At 39.1% G+C, this 22,908-nt stretch overlaps 2 protein-coding genes across 4 annotated transcripts in view; both read left to right on the plus strand.

Annotated features, from left to right (window-relative positions):
• Positions 1-4,029, plus strand: part of HGFAC (HGF activator) — a 39,614-nt gene extending 35,585 nt beyond the window's left edge. The window contains exons 13-14 of one of the 2 annotated variants that reach the window (XM_079305880.1): positions 352-482; positions 2,788-4,029. In XM_079305880.1, the coding sequence (XP_079162006.1) occupies positions 352-482; positions 2,788-2,958 (302 nt within the window). In that variant the 3' untranslated portion in view covers positions 2,959-4,029. Of the gene's footprint in view, positions 1-333; positions 483-2,787 lie in introns of both variants that reach the window. The other variant, XM_079305879.1, reaches the window with a different exon arrangement.
• A 2,290-nt stretch (positions 4,030-6,319) lies between these two features.
• Positions 6,320-22,908, plus strand: part of DOK7 (docking protein 7) — a gene marked incomplete at its 3' end in the record, with an annotated part of 59,629 nt that continues 43,040 nt past the window's right edge. Inside the window, exons 1-5 of one of the 2 annotated variants that reach the window (XM_079305848.1) lie at positions 6,320-6,652; positions 6,778-6,823; positions 8,826-9,056; positions 12,841-13,041; positions 19,499-19,618. In XM_079305848.1, the coding sequence (XP_079161974.1) occupies positions 6,599-6,652; positions 6,778-6,823; positions 8,826-9,056; positions 12,841-13,041; positions 19,499-19,618 (652 nt within the window). In that variant the 5' untranslated portion in view covers positions 6,320-6,598. Of the gene's footprint in view, positions 6,653-6,777; positions 6,824-8,810; positions 9,057-12,840; positions 13,042-19,498; positions 19,619-22,908 lie in introns of both variants that reach the window. The other variant, XM_079305847.1, reaches the window with a different exon arrangement.

Genomic DNA, 22,908 nt, shown 5'->3' on the forward strand with positions numbered 1-22,908 from the left:
AAAAATGGATTATTTATTATCACATCTGGAAAGAAGTGAGAACAGGAGTCCTGGGGTATTGTTCCTGAGTCTCTAGAAAATGAGAGAAGCCAAAGTGGATTAATGGCTGGAGATTGCAATACTGTTATTTTAGGGAGTCTGACTGGAGGGTCAGAAATTGATCACTATAAGAATTAATTTATTTTATAGATATCCATAACATGAATATTACTGAGAGGCATTAAATATGTTTATTATGTGTTAAATGTGTTGTATTGTGCCTTGTGTTTTCCTGTTATGCTCTTGACATTCTATAAAAATTACTTACTTTTCCTCTCTGGGAATTTTTTTAAGATATATCTGGTTATTCAGATGTCCTGCAAGAAACACTAGTTCCACTTATTCCAGAGGAGAAGTGCAGAAGTCCTGAAATTTATGGAAAAGAACTCACAGAAAACATGTTCTGTGCTGGCTACTTCGATAGCAAATCTGATGCTTGTCAGGTAATGCTGGGTGTGGCCTCTAGACAGGTGTTGGAAATGTATTTTGGTCAGAAAAGTTGCAATTCTTACATTTGATTTCACAGTGGTCCTAAAGAAAAGAAATGTTCCTAAAGAAAATAACCTTATGTGGCTGCTTCCACCTTCATTTTTAATCATGTTCAATGTCAATTAAGCTCTACAGAAGGGTTCCAGGGTATTATACTCCTCCTACCTTCTCATAAGGCAGTGGCTGTGCACTGGAGGGTGTGCTGCTCTAGCTGCAGGTAGTGGCCATGGATTTCTGCCCAGCTGGCAGGGATGTGTTGGTGGGAAAACCAGCATGAACCTGTGTGGGGACAAATCCCAGAGCTGCTGCCTCTTGCCTGAGGGAAAATAAGGACACCTGGGTAGGAGGTGAGGAGCAGTGGCGAGGCTTGGAGGAGGGATCTGAGGTTTCTGCAGTGGATGTCACTGAATGGTGTAGAATGTCAGTCAGTTGGAAACTGTGTTATGTAACTCAGTCTTTCATGGAATGACCTCGTGCTCTTACTGCTTTCAGTTATGTCACACCTCGGCTCTGAATAAGGATGCAGAATTGTTGTGGTGATAGCTGAGACTTCTTAAAATGAAGGATCAGATTATTCCTTACATAAAACTTCAGATTTCATCTACAGTTCATTTTGAGGGAGGAGAGTTTTGCTCTATTAACATAAATTTGTGAAAAGGCAGCACATAGCTATTAGCTGGAAATACATGGAGGAAAGAATAACATGTATAATGTGTGCTGGAAGGCCCATAGAGGTCAAAAAAATATCCAAAGAAAGGTGTCAGGAGTGAAATGGCAGCAGCCAGCAGTGGCTCAGGGTTCACACGAGCCAGAGAAGGGGAAACTACCCTGCCTGCCCAGCATTATAGCTGATTCCCTCTCCCTGTCCTGGAACTCAGGAATGAGGAGGAGAAAAGAAAGTGGAGGGAAGGAGAAAGGAAAAGTGCACAAAGAAAAGTGATCTGGAGAGAATTTAGAGTCACAGATGTCGCTGAAGAACAGTGCTTGTGACATGAAATCATTATTAGTGAATCAATAATTCATTTTTCCCTATTGTCAGATTTGTAGTGGGGTCTGAGGAGAAATAATGTAGACCTCTTATTGTAACAACAGATGTAGCTGATCTCTGGGTTTTCTTAATGCACACTTAGGATATGAAACTGTAAACCATCTGTTATAAAAATATTCCAAGACCAAGAAACTTCAAACAATGTGTTTTCCTTGATTATTTTTAAAAGATTTTCCTGGAAACTTTTTTTTTTTTTTCATTTAATCAGTGCACTGATGCCAAAATTGCAATCAGTTAGACTAATTGTGAAAAATACACAAACAAGCAAGACTTCATCTGATGTCCCTTAGTTAATAGAGAAATCTTCAGTATGAAGGCAACACAATTTTCCTATGTATTTTGCTCTCAAGGAATTTTCTTTTGAGATAGGAAAAATGTATTTCTTCTTGGTCTCAAATAACTAGAGTGATGGCTGCTTTCACCAGTACCATTTACTAAGTCACATTTTTAATTCCTAACATTTAAAGTTCTCTAGAAAGTCAATCTAAGAGTAACAACAACAACAACAACAACAATAATAATAATAATAATAATAATAATAATAATAATAATAATAATAATAATAATAATAATAATAATGATAATAACCCCTTTTCTGAATGTTTTCAAGATTTAAAATAAGTAGAAATGTTCAAAATTAACCCCTGCTGTAGTATAGTTCGGGCTGCTTTTCAGTTTATGATTTAATGACAAGGTAAGTACTCAGAAGCAAATTCAAACACATGCAAAACCCCATATGCCACATAAAATTACAGCATCCCACAGTCATAAAGTGTGGCTGTATGCAAATCTTTCTTTGAAAACTCTCACATTCTCTGAAAGCTGCAATAAACTGCATTGAAAAACTCTCCAAATGCAGTCATGTAACCCCTCCATGCAGTGCTGATATGACAGTGCCAATTCTCAAAGGCTTGTTGATTTCCATTGAAAACTATCTAAATTAACCCTGCTTTTCAGTAGGTGTCTGAATGTAAACATTTCATATTTTTAAAAAATCTGATGTTTTGATACTTTTGTTTAATGGGTAATTTTAAAAAATCCATCATTATATTTGAGTGTGACTAAAACCTCTTTTTTTTTAATTTTTTTTTTTTTTAATTTTTTTTTAGTTAAAATCTCATGTGCCAAGATTCCTATTTCACGATTTCCCCAAACTGATCTCCTGACTGCTTTCTATCAAATTAGATAACCTTTGGTTACTTTTAATGCAGGGAGATTCTGGTGGACCTCTGGCTTGTGAGGAAGATGACATCTCTTACCTCTATGGAATTATCAGCTGGGGAGATGGCTGTGGCAGAGTCAACAAACCTGGAGTATACACAAAAGTGACAAACTATGTAAAGTGGATTAATGAGAAAATAGCCCCCCGAAAAACTAGTTGAACAGTTAAGTAAAGTAACTTCTAAAGCAGGACTCAGGAGTCTTTTGGTTTGATTAAAGTGGCATAAATATTTTATTATAAGCTGGTATGAAAACTGTCATGGTAATTCTTAGCAGTTCCAGGCCAGAGCACCAAAAGCAGGCCTGCTCCATCTGATGTCAGCAGCCTTGATCTAACAATGTGGGGCTGTGGATTGCTCAACATGACTGCCTTTATTTGTCCTAATAAAAAATCCCAAGCATATCCCAAAAATCTACAACTCTCTGTTTAGTGGGTTACAAAAAAACTGATTTGATGTGTTTTGCAGTTTCTGGTGGAGCTGTCATCCCCAAAACCAACCTGCAACAATATTGTCCTTGTGTTCCCAGATGAAATAAAAAAAAAAAAAATAAACAGGAGAATCAAATTTAAATTCCCTCTCCCAGAGAAATGATCTCTTGAAGCTCAGGGCAAGAGACACCAAGAGAACAATAGCTAACTGCAACAACAGTTCTGGGGAAAGAAACCAGAGGGTTTAGGTTTTGTTTCAACCAAACACGTAAGCATATTTTTATATAAACAAATTCCTCTGTTCCACTGACGTAAAATCAGGAACGTGCCTCAGAGCTCTGCTGAATCTGGTGTGCAATTTTCCAGCAAGGTTAAGCAACACCTCCTGAGAGCCCAAAGTCTTTCACTGAAAAATGTTGGAAGTTGGAGCAGCTGATTTAGGTTGATGTAGCCAGGACCTTTTGCAGACTGTGATCTGATCCTTGCCCTGAGGATAGCAATGGAAATACTTCACCTTGATGATAAATCCCTAAACGTTTCTTTGACAGTGTTTTGAAGATGTCTTAGGTTTTGTACTAACAAGTTGTTCAACTATTTAGATAATTCAGAAAGGAGGTTTCTTGTAACAGATTTTTCAACTGGATGGCTGGGGTGCAGCTTGACATTTTCCTTAGGGATATGGTGATACCATAAACCATAGGCTTTATTGTCATGGACTATGGAATTCTTATGGGAACAATCAAAGCAATTATTAAAACATAAAGCTGTTTAGAGGCAGTAGACTCAGCTGTATTAGCAAAAACAGGTAAAAATGATTCAACAGAAAAAGTCTGACAGAGAATGGAGAATTAGTTTTTTTTCCTGTTACAGGGATCCTTTAGCCATGTCAGATGTGTACATTTAAGTGTTAATGTGAAATGTATTTCTCCCCTGGCAGTGAACATTTATGAACTCTCTTAAGTTTTTCAGGAAAAGTTGTTTTTTAAAGTAATAGAATTTTAAAGTGGTGCCTAGATATTCAGATGTGTGTTTTGTTTTACAGTACTTGCAGTGTCCTCATGGGTGTTTTAGTAGTGGTGAATGTTAACTGCAGTTAAAAGAGATTTTTAAAGGAAAAATAACCAAAACCTGCATCTGTGTAAGCACAAACATACAACAATGCTAATCTAGATAAATGATGCAAACTGTTCAATAAAAAACATTTACCCTCTGTTTCTTGAAATTAGTCTGTTATGTATAAAGTTATAGTAAGACCTTTGAAGTCCTCTGTAGATTGTTCAGGTTGAGAACTGGTAGAAAGATGAAATAACACTTTGTGCTGGAAGGCATCTGAAAATCTCTTTGTCAGGCTCAATTTCAGCTGGTGGTGCTCCCAGTTTAACACATTTCCAGTAGGCAGATGTAAGCACCTGGATGTGTTTTTCAGCTATTGATACTGTGAATCCAAATATTAAAGCCTTTAGTTTGTTTTTCTGAGGTACTAAATATCACCCTGAAAAACTGATATCCACCTCTGGGATCTTGATTTCAACCCAAGCTGAAGAGTCTACAGCTCTGCCTCCCTGGCCATTTGCAGAATGAGTCTGCTTAATGCCCTCAAATGAATGTGACAGCAGAACTAACTGTACCTGCTGCTGAGACAGGTACTGCATCAAGGAACTATTTGCTTTTCTTTGGAAGGGATTCATCAGGAACAGGTTTCCACTCAAAGATGAAGCCATTCTGAATGTCTGTGTCTGTACTGTGACTTCAGTTTCACATTGAAATGAATATCTATCCTGCAGTTTTGTTCTCTTGGTCTTCTCTTGCAGTAAAGAAAGTGGCTGTTTGATAGGAAAGGTGTTAGACTGGTGGTTCTGACAATTTGTGTAGAGTTTTTTTTAGCTGTAGTGTTTTCAAGATCTATGCTGCTTGTATCAATACGCAGCAACACTAGTACAAACAATAACACATTTTAAAAATATATATTGAGTGGTCTGTCTTCTGCCCTCAAAGGTCTAAATGACAAATCTCCAGCTCATACTAAATTTAAATACTTTGAATGCATTAAAAACAATTTGTGGCTTTCAAAGCAGCCTGTTTATCCACTGTGACTGCATTGACTTGATGGATATAAATGAAAATCATTTGAGCATCAGCAGTGAGGTGAGTAGCACTGCATTACAAGCACAGAGTAGGGGTGGCAAGATGTCCAGGTAATATGGGATGTCCTGACCTCTCACATCTGACATCAGTCACACTCCTATGGGCCACTCCAGCACCTGCCTCCTGCCTTTCTGTTGAGCATTACCCCATGGAAACTAATTCTCCATAATTTTCACCCCCTTTAAGTGATTATTGCTTTGGTTAAAATGAAAACCAAAGTCAAATGTACTAGTGAAATTTTATCTGATATTTTTCCCAATGCTATATTGAAAATGAATTGGAATGCAAAGCCGGTTGAACAAACACTTCCCTAATTCATTATGAAACACACTTAAAGGATGGTTTTATTAAATTGTATGTTATTCCATGCAAACTGACTGATTTAAAAGGAAGAAATAAATGAAAACATCTAAAAACCCCCCTTCTATTATGCTGCTGAAAGAAAAATGTATTGTAGTGCTGTTTAAAAAAAGCTGAAGAACTAATTACCATCAAATAAGATGCAGCACGAGTATTTTTGGAATAATGGACTCTAATTAGTCCACTGCTCGTGGAAATAAATCCGAGGACATCATTAACACATCTTATTCTATTAATTGTAAGCTGTTTCGGGTTTGGTGTAAGGGTTGTTATCTCGTGACAGTTGCATTGCAAAGAGGAAAAAAAAAAAAGTGAGAAGATTATTTTTATCTGGGGTAGTTGGCAGTGTCTTCTGGGAGACAAGGAGAGCTGTAATTACACTTTGGAAAAGTGGCAATGGGGCATTATAAGCAAGGTGCGGGACGGGGGCGTTTCGGCCGGCCAGAGGCGGGCCCCGTTCCGCAGCGAATCCGCTGCGGGCTTTGCGGCCGCCCGGGCGCGGGGCAGCCCCTGCGGTCAGCGGCAAAGTCCGGAGCCGGATCGCTGCGGGGGTCGCGCCCGGAGCGGGTCCGCGGCGCTGCAGGTGGCTCGGCCCGTGCGTCGCGCTCTGAAAACCTGTGGAAAAAATAATAATTAAAAAAAAAATAAATCAAAGACCCCCAACCAGAAATAAAACACGTGAATCACAGAGCCGGTCCGCAAACCCCCTTTCCCCTGCGCAGGCCGGGGGCCGGGCAGTGCCGCGCTGGCCGCCCGCCCGCCCGCGCGGGGCCCTCACGGAGCTATTTTGGAAGTGACCCCTCGGGCGGCCGGAGCGCGGGGCGGGCGCAGCGAGCCGGCGCAGCTGTCCGGAATCATGACTGAAGATGACGGATTCCGTGGTGGTGGAGGGTCACGTCAAGTTGAGAGACGGAAAAAAGGTCCCCGCTCCCGGCGCCCCTTCGGCCCGCGGGGGTCCCCGACCGCCGCCCCCTGCCCGGCGGGGACAGAGCCCGCTCTCCCCTGCCCGGCCCCGGCTAACCCTGTCCCTTTGCTCTCGTTGCAGTGGAAGAGCAGGTGGCTGGTGCTGCGCAAGCCCTCGCCGGTGGCAGGTAAGAGGGCCCGGCGGTGGGGACGGGCCCGGTGCTCGCCCGGCTCCCGCAGAGCGCCCGCGGAGCCTGGGCCGGCCTCGGGCGGGCGGCTGCGCTCGCTGAACACAACGGGAAAAGTCACTTTCCGAGGCACAGCCATTGCATTTACTGCCCGTTCAACATGCACTTTTTTTTTCCCCCCCTAATTTTTTCATGGGGGAGGGTGGGTGGTAACTTATTTCTTCAGGGTGATTGCTGGTGTGGAAAAGAAAAAAAAAAAGCTGACATTGTAAGCTCCGTAGTTATTTTTGATCAGTGTTTTGACAGAAAATATCACTTCGATTTAAAAATAAAATGACATTTTGAATTAAGGAAGGAAAAAAAAAATAGGATCGTTTCCATGCTTCTGAGGGGGAAATTGAAAACGTTACACAGAGCTGATGTTTTAATGCTGCAGAGGGAAAAGTAAGCTTCAGGTTTCCCCATCTGTTCCCAGCAGGGAAAACATTTGGGCCCAAAGGTACATCTTTCCAGGGCTAAATGTTGCCTACACTTATAAAATGTGAATCTGCATTATAGCAGCATTTCTTGGCTCTTGCTAGAAAGACCGAAGGCTTCTTAGTAATTCTTTGTTACCCGAGTTGCTACAGTAATATTTTAGTGTTTTAAATACCTGTATCTCATCTAGATATGTGAAACCTCCCTTTCGGGCATCTGTTGGTTGTAGAGCGAGTGAATATGGGCCTGAGTTTCTAACGTGAGCAAGCCAGCTTTGAAGGGGGTAGATGACTGACAGTGTAGTTTATTCCTCAAAAATGCTGTTTTTACTCTAGCTAAATTAGCCAGGTTTACTAAAAAAGCCCTTGGTGATTTGCTTTTCTTGGTGTGTACACCATCACCATTCTTCAGACACACAACTGTATTGCAGAATGTTTAAATACTGCGGTTGCAGCTGTTTTTGCTAACAGGTGCACGAAGACAATTGGGGATCCATGCAAAGCCCTGCATTAGTTAGCAGACAGTTCAGTCTTTCAGTCATTTTTCATCTCTGTGGATGGAGATTTTGTCAGTCCCTTGCCCAGCTGAGAGCTGCAGGGCACCTCAGTGTGCCTGGGAGCATCACCCCCAGTATTTATAAAATTTGTCTCTTGTGGTTTGTAGTTCAGCTTGAGCTGTGGATGTTGCAGCTTTGATATTGACATTAATTTCATCTACATCTGAGTGCTGTGTAATAGGAAAGGAATGTGGGGAAAAGTGGGCTGCTTTTGTAATAAATGCAAAAGGTGGAAGAGGTCACTCCCCTTTTCTTCGGGTTTGCTTGTGAAATGCTTGCTTTCCCTATGGGGCTGTGGCACTTGAACTGATTTCTTCCATTGCATAGTTGCTGTGTAATAAACACCTCTAGGAAGGGGTCAATAACAACTGGTGACATAAGCAAACACTAGAAAAGAAATAAAAGAAGGTGTGGCACATAATGATTTTTAGCAATGGCTGCTGTGTAGTATTTACTGGGAAACCTGAGCTGACAGGAACAATCTCACAGTGCAGTTTGCTTGCCATTTAGTGGTTGGGTAATCTGTGAGCTACTGTAAGAATTTCATTTGTGGTTCAGTATGTTCTAATGAAAATACAGACAACAATAGCCTCTCGGTCTTTAGAGTCTGTAATGTGAACAGCTATCCTAGCATAGTTCCTATTGCTCAGAATTAATGAGTCAGGCCCCACCAGATTCAGGAGAGGATCTGAAATGCCATTGGACTTTGAATAAATAGGGAAGATTTATTACTGGCCTCCTTATTTCTGAGCCTGCAGATTACCCTTGAAACACACCTGCAGTGTTTGCATCCTGAAAACAAGGATTATACCTGGGGGTGGGTTGGGAAAAGAAATTGGAGTTTTACACTGACTTGATAGAGCTGATCCTGCAGTTGTCTATAGCTCCTTTGTATTGCAGCAGAGTGCTGAGAAGTTTGTTATGGGCTGTGCTCTGCATCATCATCTCTGACAGTTTTGCTCCTTTTAGACTGTTTGCTCATGCTGGTGTACAAGGATAAATCTGAACGAGCAAAAGGGCATAAGGAGAGGAGCAGCATGACCTTAGAAGACATCTGTGGCTTGGATCCTGGGCTCTCCTATGAGGGCCTGAATCACACACTCGCTATCATCTGTCTCTCCCAAGTTGTGATGCTGGGATTTGACAACAAGGAAACAATGTACGCGTGGGATGTACGAATACGCTACAGTCTGGGGGAAGGTAACCTTTGTCTTCTCGCCCTTTTATTTTTCCCCCTCCCCCACAGGGTAAAAAGCCAAGAGAAGTGAAGCTAAAATGCAGATAAAACAGTACAGTTCAGGACAAGATTGCCACTCATTTGAGAGTGGAGAAACTGTTTTCCCCCTTAGATGTTAAAGCAGGTGTCCCTTACAATAGGTTTTGACTGCAGTACCACCCAGTACTGATGGATAGCTATGACAGATCTTAACTTGGAGTTTTGATTTTGACACTGATGGCATGTAGCTTTGAAATAAAGTGATCAAACTTATATTTCTGGTCCTACAACTGACTCAGGGATTCTGGCAAAAGGACTCAGAGGGAGCCTGAATTAAGAGATGCAAAGTCCTGAGTAGAACTTTGCCAGTTCGTGCCCAGTTTGCTGAGCAGCCTACTGGATGTTGCATTGGTAATTCTCATTGCTGCTAGTGAGCTATTTCAGAAAGAGACTTTTTGCAACAGAGTCATCAGACACTTTTTTTCCAGCTAGCATCACCTTTCTCCGTACTCTTATTTTCTTGGTTAGCAGCTCTAAAGTGCACCATGGTGAACAAAGAGTGATGATGTTGGTAATCCATAGTATCTGTCTTATGTTTGTTTAGTCATAACTAGGAAAGGAGGGTAGGTGTGTGGGAGACACACATTAGCAATCTTTATCATTTGTTACATATGCTCTGCCATCTGTTGGGTTTGTGGGCTTGTTCCTTTGCAGTACATATGTAGAAAGATGATCTGGGAATTTTACAGTAAAAATATGCAGAACGATCAGAAGTGAGATGTATGGATGTACCTCTCAGGACTATCAAACATGAAGCCTTGCATAACATGAAGGGTTAGAGGGGTTGCTGAACAATACAAGCATGAATAGCTGGAGTGGTTGATGCACTTTGATGATACAGCTCTCAAGTCTTCCAGTGCTACTTTTTCTTTTTAAACTAGGTTTGGGATCTACATATAGCATAGACTTATCCTAAAAGCTGAGGGAGTATTTGAATATGACAGATCAGGTCTGTTTTTTATGATCTTGCACTGATGTAGTGCTGGAGTAATCTCAATCTGGGTGTGAGGGTTATAGCTGGCATTGGAGGACATGCAAAAGCAGAGGAGAGTTTTTTTTCAAGGAAAGCTGTAAATGAGGTAGAAATAGAGCCTACTGGTTTATGGCATGTGCAGGCTTGGAGTAGAGATGAAGTGGGAGACATTGTGTGTGTGAAAGTGAATGAATGCAAAAGTAAAAAACAAGTGTAATTGTATTACACTTTATTTTATTACACTTTAATTTTAATAATTTGTATAAAGTTAATTGCAAGAAAGCTTAGGAGCAAGAGAATAAACCAAAGCATTGATTTTTATTTTTTTTCTTCAGAATTTTATCTTTCAGTGTATTTGTGATTAGGAGAACAAAGTCAAAATGAGTCTAGTTTGAGTAAACAGAAATAGAAAAGAGAGAAGATATAGATGAAGAAAGGATGGTGACTGGTGTTTTTTCTTAAAGTGTAGTAAGGGTGCCTTTGTGTGCCTTGAAAATAAGGTGGCTGGATGATAAAAATAGGTTAGGGAAGATGACCTCAGAGTCTGGGAAGCAAAAAAAAAAAAGTGAAAGGAGCTGACACTGTTCTTGAATGAGGACCACAGAATGGAGGCGTTCACACTGGAGTTCCCTGTGTTTTCTCTCAGTTTTTAGTAGATGAGATGGATGTGATTCCTGGAATGTGCTTGGGCTCACAACTCATTTTGAGAAGTTAGCATACTGCAGGTCAGTGAAATAACTGTGCATAGCTGTGAAAAGGAAAAGATGGGCTGGAGACAGTGATGGATTTAAGTAGTGCCTTTTTTTTGGGGATGTACTCACCTCTGTCTTCACAAATCTTTTATAGAGTAGGGAAAGTCAATATCTGGGGAGAATTTTGAAAGAAAAATTCTAATTTACCAAGAAAGTAGTGTATAGAAAAAATTTCATTTTCAAATATGCTTTTCATTTTACTTTTGATTTGTTCAGATTTTGACAGTGGTCTAGAATTTGGGCTGGAGCTCTGTTTTTAGCAGCTGTTGTAACTGATTGTGTGAAGAGTGGGTTTCATTCCACAGTTATGAAGCAGAAGGAATCCTGATGCTGCTTCTCCCATGGTTTAATTGCCAGCAAAATACTGGGCAGAGGCAACTGAGCAGAGGAGTGCAAGTGACATTAAAGATTCCTTTCTGAGCGTTATTGGTCACAATGGTTTTGCTGTCTTTTTCAGAGCTTACGTTTAAGCAGGTTGCGTAACAACTGTGTGCCCAAAAGGGGACATGATGTGACTATTGATTTGCTCCCTAGCAGTGCCACTGGCAGAGCTGTAAGCAGAGCTGTGGTTAGATCTATCTCTGTCTCCTTGCACATTTCACTGGAATGACTTTGTGGCTAATTCTGCTGGAGCCTTAGGGAACTTAGCAAATGCATGTCATAGATGAGGAGTTGGCTTACAGCTCAGATCGTGACTAAGAATACAGCAAGTGGTTAGATGAGAAGCAGGACTCAGACCCAGATGAAATTCATGGTGCTTGAAGAAGCATGGGCAAGAAACAGAGAAGAGTGGATGTAAGAACTGAGAGTACCTGGAAGTTACCCTGTAGATTTCATAGGCAGAGAGCTTTTGATGCATAACCTAAAACTAAATCTATGTGCCTCTTGATAAAACACCACCTAAAACATCCTCCTGGAAATAGGAGAGTCTTGATGCTTCTCTCAACCAAGACAAGCATTTTTAAAAATTTTATTTTATTTTGGTGTGGGTTTTTTGTTTTTGTTAGTTGGTTTTGGGTTTTTTTGTGTATCTAATCACAATATGAAAGAAACTAGAGCAATAGTGGAGGTCCAAATAATTGTGTGAGAATTATATGCTTGCTCACTTAAATTGCTCCCTTTGAAACACTGAGAGTTGAGCCCTTGCAGTGGTCCCAATAATTTATTATTCAGAATGCAGTAGCCCTGGAAGAGAAAATGGGAGAGCACCTAGAACAACTACTTTAGCTAAGGATATTGCAATAAAGATGATACTGGAATTGGGATTTTAACCTGGATTTTGTAAATGTGAATGAGATAGGCGTTTCTTTTTCTTTCTTCACCCTTTCAAAATTCAGGATATAAAATGTGAAAAATTAACTGACATCCAAAAGTTTTTGTTACTTATAAATCACTTAGTTTCTTAGTTATTTTAAATGTCTTGGCATCTACCATCACCAACTCATGAAAGAGTTGCAAAGGTGGTAAAATCCTTCTTTTTCTGTTAGGGAGGAAGTGAAGCAGTTTATTAAAGGGTGCAGATGAGTCAGTGATAGAGAGAGAGATTTGTTTAGTTCTTTGAGCACTATTTTTTTTTTTTTTTTGTGCATGCATATGAGAAAGGAAAGACAGGTTAGAGGAGGAGACAGAAAGCAACCCATGTAATGATGCAAGGGTGGAAGAGGTAAGTGAAGTTTGGGCTGGATGATTGACTAATGTGAGACGGGGATTAGCCTGGAAGATTTAGCATAAATTAATGTAACATTGCAACTTTAATAATTTTTAGCATTAGGCCAAGATATGGTGGAATTTTTCCAATCCTAAACTGGCATAATAAGGAGTAATGGTTTTATAGGTACTTATATGTGGCTGTCTAGGCTCCACGTAGATCTTTATGCCAGAGTCTCATGGTGTGGGCAGGGTTTGGCCAAGTACCACAGCTGAACAGAAGAACTTACATAACACTTGTATATTCTGTAGTAATTTTCTTTCCTTATTTAATAGTTCATAGATTTCAAGTCTTTGTAGCCCCTGGCACAAAACTAGAGAGTGGGCCTGCTACCCTGCATTTCTGCAATGACATCCTTGTCCTTGTGAAAGACCTTCCTCCCAGTGTCATGGGGCAGTGGAAGCTCTCGGATCTGCGTCGCTACGGAGCCGTCCCAAACGGATTCATCTTCGAAGGGGGTACCAGGTGCGGCTTCTGTAAGTACAATTGGAGCCTGTCTTCTAAATGCTGCTTGATGCCTTTTGCAGAAATGTAAATGCACTCTCATTCCAAGTGGAGACTGCAGAACCAGCTGTGCTATTTTATCAAACAGGCAGTTTCTTATCAGAGGGTCTGTTCTGAGTAAATTTCTGCAGGCTTCAGCTCTGCTGTTCAGGAGACATGTGACTGTGTGCAGTCCTGGCTGAAAATTGCCTTGTGGCTCTCCAGAAGATGTTTAGTCAAAAGCTGCTATTGAACACAAAGTAAAAATAAGGTAATCAAATTTTCTGGCTTGTGTTGTGCAAGAGATAAGGTAAAGTGGCTTAATGTTCAGATTATTAAATTATGATTAGTTATTTTGTTGTTTGCTGAGGGTAAGGTGATGTGGAGCTTTGAGGTTACAGGCAGAATCAATGTTTTCACTGTATAAATGCTAATTTCTAAATCACACAGAGGACCTTTTGCTCATAAAATTTAGAACAACTCTTGTCCCTTCCCTGTTAGCAGTTTTGTAATCATGGGATGGAGCCATGTGATTTATGGGGTCAAAATAAAAGCAAGCAAGCTGAAGCTAGTTTCTATAGCCTAGTAGCTAAGCTATGCCTTTATATGGAGGTAAATCTCTTGTTCCATTGGCCAATTTAGGAATTCTCAAATTCTCGCTTCAGATAAAATGTCTGCAAGATCTGAAAAGGATAGTTGATTAATGCACAGATATAATACCATAACATTAAGTTTGTATTAATAAGGTTTTGATTTCATAAGCAGAGCTTGAAGCCATGCTGAATTGATGATACGAGAGTGCAGGTGGGTGTGCAGATTGCCAGTTTGGATGTGAAGTTTTTCAACTTGCATACTTTTTTCAATAAACAAACTGAAAAATTAGAAGATTTCAAAATTGATCCAAATATATTAGTCCTAGGACTTGCATACTGTTGCTCTGCATGTAAATTCTGGTTGCTGTATTCTGTGAAGTGGAAACCCAAGTTCCTGACCTCTCTCTGACCATATAGGAGGGTGTGGCCAGGTAGGGATTGGTCTCTTCTCCCAGGCAACAAGGGACATGATGAGAGGAAGTGGCCTCAGGCTGTGCCAGAGGAGGTTTAGGTTGGGCTTTGAGATGAATTTCTACACAGGAAGGGTTGTCAAGCATTAAAATGAGATGCCTGGGAAGGTGGTGAAATCAGCATCCCTGAAGGTGTTTAAGAAATGACTGGACATGGCACTTAGATGACAAAGTGGTGCCCAGTCAAAGGTTGGACTCAATCATGTCTGGATCTTTTCCAACCTTGATGATTCTGTGAAATGAGGAACTGTAGGTGATGGAACCTGAATTATCCATGGCAGTTTTTCCTTTTTTTTATTTCTCCTTTTAGCTTACACTAGTTTCTGGTAAGAAACAGGAGGTCATCAGCTCTCCCATGTGCATGGTTTTAAAAAGATGGAATTATTACTTTTTAAAGAACAGATTAGAAAAGTGCTTTGGAAAGGGTCCACTACCTTGTGGTTTGTTCTTAAGAAATATGTGTGTTGATAGCTGTGACCTGTCAGTTACCATCAAAGGATATTTTTGCCTTTCCCCTGCATGTGTACATTCAAAGAGAAGAACAGAATAGTCAATTTGGTGCAGAATAGCCTGCCACAGTTGGAAACTCTACGAATTCATGCTGATCTTGTTAAAGGAGTTGTTGCCCTTAACTAAGCAGTCAAACATATCCACAAGCATAACAACATTTAAATATATGTTTAGTCTAAACACTTGATTTAATATTGCCACTATAAGAAAAGGCTTTTTGAAAATAGAACCTAAAGAAAAATATAACTGGTTATTCTTGATGGAAGTGTGTTGGTAAGGAGAAAGACCATCTTTCTGCAGAGGTCTTTTACCTCAGTCCTCTGGCATTCTTGAGGCAAACAAATACTGTTCAAGAAAAAAATTGGTATGTTATTACAGAAGTTGTTTTAATTCCTAAACAAAAGCACTCTCCATTACCCTATGATGTAAGTGTAATGTAATATTATGCACTCTATTATTAATATTACTTTCCTACAGGTTAAACCATATCTTTGCTCACATTTGTACTGTGAAGCTCTGAATGCAGAGGATTAGTGAATTGAAGGTTTAAATATCACTGTAATCAATACCTAATTAAAAGGAACCAAAAATCTTGTGGTTCAATTGCCTCTCCTCTCCCTAATAAAACACATAAAGCCCCAAACAGAAGCAGAGCTTTTTGAGTTTATCTGTGGTAGAACTGAGGTCTGAATGAATATTAATTTGTTTTAGCTTTATATTTCTCGTTTCCTCACAGAAGTTTTTATAAATATAAAATACTTCATTATGTTCCATTACTAAGTACAGGATTATTTAAACTCCAGAGGCTTTGGTAGAGGGAAAGCATCTGAGAAAATGCTGAGATTTCAAGAATTAAATCTAGGTGCATTTTTGAACATGGTTCACACAAGTTTATTCATAAATAGGAAGAAGAGCATTTACATTCTGAACTCCTATTGCCTTAACATCACAATTGTACTGCTAGAGATTAAACATTTTTCTTTCTACTTCTAAAAGGTGCAAATAAGTTATTTTCTGGGCCAAAATTTTGTTCTCTCTGTAGCTGAAACTTAGTCATATACCATTTGAAAAAAATTCAGGTGTCTTGGCCTAGCTGTCAATTGAGAGGTTTACATGGAGGAGCAGGTTGGAAAAAAGGAGCCTGTCATTTTCCCAAGTTCCCAGTTCAATTAGTGTGCACCAGTTAAAATTACCAGTTGCCAGGAAAATCTTCACTTGGAGATCAGTGTGAAAAAATTCAAGTAGGGTAATAAAAGGGCACATTAACACTGTGAGAATTCAGGCTCTCCAATGTTCAAGTGCTTCAGGATTAGCTGCCAGAGCCTGGTTTAGAGCTGCCTCATATTTTCTGACAGCATCTCCTTGAAGAAAGGGACTTGTAAGACCCTTAGTGCCTTTTGAAAGAACAAATGCCAATTGCAGGATAAGCAGGAATATTTCTGTGATTGATTTGGTGTTTTGATAAAATTTGGTACTTTCTTCCTTCTTTCCTTTCTTGTTTCCCCTTCTGCATTTTTTCGAAATTTAGAAGTAGTAGGGGTGGTTAAACTGGTGCAAGATCTGGAATTTTTTGAAGAATCTTGGGTTGCATAGATTAAAATTTGTGTTTGTGTGGAGATATTCTGTGCTAAATCCTACTTAGGCCTACTGCAGACAACCAAAATTATCTCTATTTACCTATTTTTAGTTGTCATGGCCATATCTGATTTGGCAACAATAGGAATACTCTCTGCCATTTTCCCCAGAGAGAAGAGCAGTGTGAGACACCCTCTAAAGGGAGCTGCTCAAGGCCAGGGTTGGGATGTACAAGCTGATTGCCATGGAGTGAGCTGCTATGGTTCCTACCTGTCCTGCTGCTAAAAAGGCTTCAGGCTCTAGTGTTGTCTGACATCTGTTAGGAGTAGTAATTAATGGGAAAGAACTGACTCTTCCTCCCTGCTTTCACACACACTAAAGAGATTGAAGTACTTTTTGGCTATTGTCCATTTTAAAAGTGTGTTTGCCCATGGGTTTGCTTTTTTAATATGATGAGTTAAAATCAACATTAACAAGATTAAGAAGTACATGGAAGTTTTATGAAATTGGCAACTTGTCCTGAATGTTTGAGGGACTGTACAGTGCTTTATTGCTGACTGTCACAGAGGGCTGGCTGAGTGTTTCAGTCTTGTGCAAGTGGTTGGAAGGTGCTTTTCACCAAGTCTCGTAGCCCATGGAGAGAGCTGAGTGAGCCCTTCAGTCTGGTGAACAGCTGCATGGTATTACAGTGATGCATACCACACATTCTTTGGCTTCTAAATGCCTGTGCCCCAAACCTGCTCCAACACATGACTGAGATCTGTAATTTCCAATAGTGAATTTCTCAGTTTTCTCAAGAAAGTAGAAAAGACATGTAATCACTTGCTTTTATGTATCCTTTAGTTAAGCCCTACCTACTCATCCATCTCACTTATGTTTTTTGGAAGGACCCCCAGACTTCTTCCTCCCTTTGCCATCTAGTTCTACCTACCAAAGCTAGAAAGAAAATGTTTCCTGTGAGAGTCAGACAGCAATTAAGGTGCTCATATGAATAATAGAATCCACAAAGAAATTATTGTATTTTTATGTTTGATTTGTATGCACATGGACATACACTCGTTGCACTGGTTATATAAAGGTCATTGTATTTGGTTTTAGGATTTCCAAATGGCTGGCAGTTATTTGCAGAAAAAGTCCTTTGAGTTAAGCAGACAGCTCATGTGCACACATTTGCTTTCTTTGTTTCCATTAAAATCAAAGGCTTGTAGAGCCTCTTAAGAGTTTAATTAACTCTTGAAAAAGGTTAGAGAAGAGCAAAGTGGTCCAGATGTACTCTTTATGTGCAGAAATATTTGAGGAATCATTCTTTTTTTTTAATTTTTTTTTCTTCCCTGAGTGGTGACAGGAGGTGTAGGATTCTCCTGAATTATCAAGCCACATTGTATATCATTGTGCTTTAGAACCTGAATGCCCTCTGCTATGTTGTGTCTATATCCTGCCTTGCTTGCTTATGGTGCATGGAATGCAAAGGTCATGTTCCAGTAGACTCTCTGTGCTCTGCTCAGGACAAAAAAGTCAGCTCAAAGAAAAAGCTGAATTTCAAATAATTCCTGAATACATTGCACTCAGAATTTTTTTATCCTAATACAATGTTCTCTGACTTTGGCATCTCCTGGGGAGGAGAAATGGGGCAAGATAACATGTGAGTCACCAGCAGAAACCTTCATATCTGTCAGGCTGTGTGATTAGTGTTGCAGTCTCCTAGATGGCCTCTGATCCTGAAGCCAGGGTGTGTTCAAGTTTCTTTGGCTGAAGAATTCTTGATAGGTAAGATCTGAAGAGATGTAAATGTGGTGGAGTGACAAATCAAGTTATGAAGATGCCTCTAACAATGTTGTCTTGACTAGATTTAGGCAGAACTGGCAGAGACCTAGATGTGACATAAATTGAGAATGACAAAAGAGTGTCCACCAGAATATGTTTTTCCTAGAGAGGTTAGTTTATAGCTTGCTGGTTATACCTAATTTGCTCAAATAGGTATTGTGGTTTGTGGTCCACTCTCTATTATCCTTTTTGTTTGAATCCCACAGCCCTTTGTCAAGTTGTCAAAAGTCTATCTATTGCTAAAGTGAAATGTGAGTATCCTGTTGGATATGACAGGGTATATGGTTGGAAAGTGATGGGGATGCAGTAATTCTGGTCAAGATCATCTCTGCTTCTTTGAGTAAAATTGGAAAAAATTCATATGCAACTCAGAATTGGGTAGAGACACACAGAAGTCAAGCACATGTCCAGATTAAGGGCCTGAGTCACAAGGAAAGTAATGTGCAAAATCTTGCTGCAGGTCTAAGATTTGATAGTGAAGTTTTCCAGTATGCTTGGCTCTGGTGAAGTGGCAGCACTTCTTCAAGGTCTATATACTAATTTAATTTCCCATTTGTCTGGTATTGAAGTTTTATTTCCCTGAAATTGCTCATTACTGGGGTGGCCTTTTGTCTGGTGTTTTAAGATAATATTTTTTTTTTTCTCTGATGCGATTTATATTTGGACTGACCATTTATAAAATGTTCTGTGGAGCCCTTCTAGTCTTTCATGTTCATATAGCCATGTGTCATGGAGCTCATAACTTGTTTGTTTATTTAGTGATTCTCATTCTAACTTTGCTTGGGGCTATTCTTAATGAATGGAAAGCAAATATCAGAACAGAGTAAAGGGTAAAGATCTGATGACAACCTGTGGAGTTGTGTTACATTCTGTTAATAACAGATGCATAGGACTTAGTCTAGGAAAAATTCATACTATAATCCTGCAATATAACCAAATTCTAATTTTTGGTGTATAAAAAGCTCCTCTTGCTTAAAACTGGTTAAAAGTAGAATTAACTTGGTTCATTCTTTTGAAGATGCTTTAAGTATCCCTGATACTTCCTGCATAGTTAAGTTTGATCTACATGATTTTATGGGTAAATAAGAATAAAAGACCTGGACAGCTGTTGGGAAGGTGTCTGTTTTGACATTCAGAGGGGATTGGAACTAGATGATCCTTAAGGTCCCTTCCAACCCAAGCTGTTCTGTGATTCTAGGATACTGTTCTAACTGCCTGAATGTCCTAAAACTGTCATAAATTATTAGACAGCTATTCAATGAATTCACATAGAAAGAATTTATATGTATGTTTGTGGTATAGAGTGTGTGTGGACCTGAATTTTTTATTTCTTTTCCCAAGAGAATATCTTGTTGACTTCTTTTCATGGCTTGCACTTAAAACTCTTTTGATTGCTACATTATAGATAGCTGCAGTTAAATATATTTCTAGTGTTTCCAGGTGAAAACCATGCATATTTATGTTGTGCTTTCTTGCAGGGGCTGGTGTTTTTTTCCTCTCTTGTGCTGAAGGGGAGCAGATCAGCTTCCTGTTCGACTGCATCGTCCGCGGCATCTCCCCGACCAAAGGCCCTTTTGGTTTGCGTCCAGTGCTCCCAGGTTAATGCAGGAAGTATAGAGTAACCAAGTGAAGTAGGAACTTGTCATGTCTCACACCGAACAGCTCACAGACACTGAGGGAGTGCAGAGTGCAAAGTGGTTTTCATTCTGAAATGTCAGCATCCAGATTTATAAGCTGGATGTACCCAGTTTCCCCCTGCTGCTCTGGCTCATTCATATTTCTGGTCATATTGCTAACTCCAGCCCTCTCTTATTTAACAGTACTAAAAGATGGCAATTTGAATTGAAATGAACCCTAACTTTTAGTTTTAAACTTGCACATTTAACTTGGATCCATATCTGCATTGCTATTTTGGGAGTTTAATGGAAAACTAACATCTGGAGCATTTTGAGCATATCCAAACCACAATGTTCTAAGTCTTGTCAGCCTTAGAAAACTTTGTCAGGCCTCCACATAACATTTAAGTTTTTCAACTTGAGCTTTTTTCCTGATGTGTGAGGATTAAATTCCTTTTTCTATTTCTTGGTAAATGTTGCATGTACTGCAGTGTTCAAAGAGGAATTTGGATGGCATCATAATAAAGCCTATTGCCTTTTGATTTCAGCAGATGAAATACAGTGTTGAGTCAGAATGACTCTGTCAAACAGAAAAAAGTGTAGAAATGAGATGACAGAAAATTGTCAGTGATTTGGTTGTGGAATACAGTAGGAATAGGTTGCAAGAGTGGTGAAGGATGAGCTGGGATTTGTGGAGTACTTAGAGTTTCTGTGTAAGTGTAAGGCAGTTAATAAGTGTTCAGTGGGGTTTTATTGCTGTTATAAGATTAGAGATAATTGCAGGAAGGAAATGTGATGGAAAAGATTAGATCTTTAGATTGTTACATCATTAGAATATATGAAGCCTGTGAAAATAAATTATTAAAAAAATTGGTTATTACTTAAAAATCAGTAAATGCCATAAACACAAGGCTCAGTTCATGTTGTCTTTCTCATGTTTATAAGGCAGAAATAAATTAAATAATCAAGCAGAATAGCAGACAAAAAAGTATTTTTTGTTTGCATTCAATTCACTAGAGTGGTTAAAAAAAAGAAGCAAACAGAAAAACCCCAACAACAGAAACACAAAAATCAGTGTTTATACTTAAAGTTTTGCTATTGAACACATTTTTCTGTCTATCTATAACTATGTGTGTGTGTATATGTGTATATATATATATGTATATATATATATATGTATGTATATATATATACACACACCCCTAAATCTTTCATGTATCAAAAATTTCTGTCCAGAAAAATTAAGCCTACAAACAACTGTTCTATTTCCCTTTTCTAAAAAAAAAAATAAAAAAATTAAATTTTAATTTTAGCATAATCTTCGAAGATTTGTTTTTCAGAAGCATGTGGGAGTAAATCTGCTTTCACATGTTAGTTATCCCTTCTGGTGTTTGTGCCTCATAGCACAATCTCTTCCCTCCTTCAGGAGCTCTGGCCTCACCAAGGTACATGAAGGGATGTGGAAAGTCCTGGGGAGTATTTGGTGGTTTTTGTAAGAGAAGATCTTTTTCCTGAGGTCTTTTCATTTCTCTTCTGTGCTTGATGTACTTGCCATTAAAATCTCATCCACTTGATTTCATCTTGTTTGCCTGGACAGGAGAAGTGTTTTGTCAAGAATTGTGCTCATGTAATTGCAGATTCCTCTGCCTTTATTTATTCAAGCTACCTTGAGCCCTCTAACTTCCATTCTTGTGTATCTTACCTTGTCTCTTCCAGTTTGTTGTCCCTTCCCATGTACATGTTCCTTGGGAAAAAAAATCTCCTTTATTTATTGTCCCATGCAGAAGCTTGTACAGATGTTTAAGGCACACACACATGTACAGTTCTAGTGATTAATCCATAAACTAATTTTCCCTATCAAGTATGTTGTTACACAGAATGTACAGTATTGCTTGAAAAGGTCAAGTCTGCCAGCTGTACACCATGTGTCAAGTATTGAAATTCACTCAACCTTTGAAAGCATCAGCTTGTAAACAGATTAATTATCTGTACATTTCAGGTAGCTAGATCAAAACTTCCAGACTGAGGATTCTACCACGAAACCTCTTGTCTAATTCATATTTACTGCAGTGCAGAATGCTACACAGTCTCAATTGTACTTTATGTATGGAATATTCTGCTTTTGTGCAATTTAAAAGCTTTTAGAGAAACTTTCTCTTCACAGCTTGCTACTTGAATTTGGCATCTTGTTTTTGCCTGTACCTTTCCAACTTAAACATGAAATATCCTTCAAGCACTGTGGTATTTTCAAGCAAGGAAAAGACAAAGGACAGATGTACAGAGGAAGAATGTAATGTGGTACAAACAGTTAGTGACAGTGTTGGACACCAATGCCCACAGCACAGATATAATCTATAGATGTTATGCAGCCAATGCAGTCTGTCTTTGTAGAAAAGATGAATGAATGAATGAACCATTTGATTCATGTACAAATAGCTCAACAATATGGTTAAAAGGGGTGCTGAAATATTTATGCATATATTTTAGAATGAAATTAATAGGAGATGGTAAAGAGTGGTTTGAAGAGGACTGAAAAATTACCAGTTTTCTTACTTGCCATAGTGATTCTTAAAGAAATGTAAAATAGCCAGTATCCAAATGGAATTAGTAAAATGGATATGAAAGGAATGCTTGCTCAAGGACAATATTCACATCTTCTCTTCAGGATTGTAATTTTAAAAACTATACCTTATTTCCTTAAAATCTTGATGTTCTTATCACATGCATATATGATTGCTGTACATATTTTATGATGCCATCTATAAAATATTCAATGAAAATGCAGTGCAGTGGGACTCATGAACTTGATTTACCCTTGCAAGGTATCACAATCTGGTCTAATCTCTCAGTAGACCAGCTCTGAGCAGTAGATCAGGCCAGAGAACTCTGAGATCCCTTCCAACCTGAATTATTCTGTGATGTTTTGGAAACGAATCAAATTACTATTCTCACAATAAAAAAATAGTTTCATTATGTGTACATCCAAATTAAATTGGAAAAGGAAAAGAACATTATGGTTACTTGTTGTACTTCTTTTGGGAGTCCATTAATTTTTCAAAATTGTACCAAAATAGTCTTTTTGATTTCTCTATTAGCGGATTGGAGGTTTTGATTTGTTGAAAGCTGCATTATCAGGTCTCATAGAACTCCCCCAAAGACATAGAAGACAGGCATGTGAAGGTCATTAGGTAGAGGTATCTAGATAATTTTAGGAAGTGTAACATTTTAAGTGAAGGACTCATTTGAATGATGGCTTTGGATGGCTTGTTTTC

The sequence above is a fragment of the Erithacus rubecula genome (genome assembly GCF_903797595.1).
Source record: "Erithacus rubecula genome assembly, chromosome: 5".
NCBI classification, from domain to species: domain Eukaryota; kingdom Metazoa; phylum Chordata; class Aves; order Passeriformes; family Muscicapidae; genus Erithacus; species Erithacus rubecula.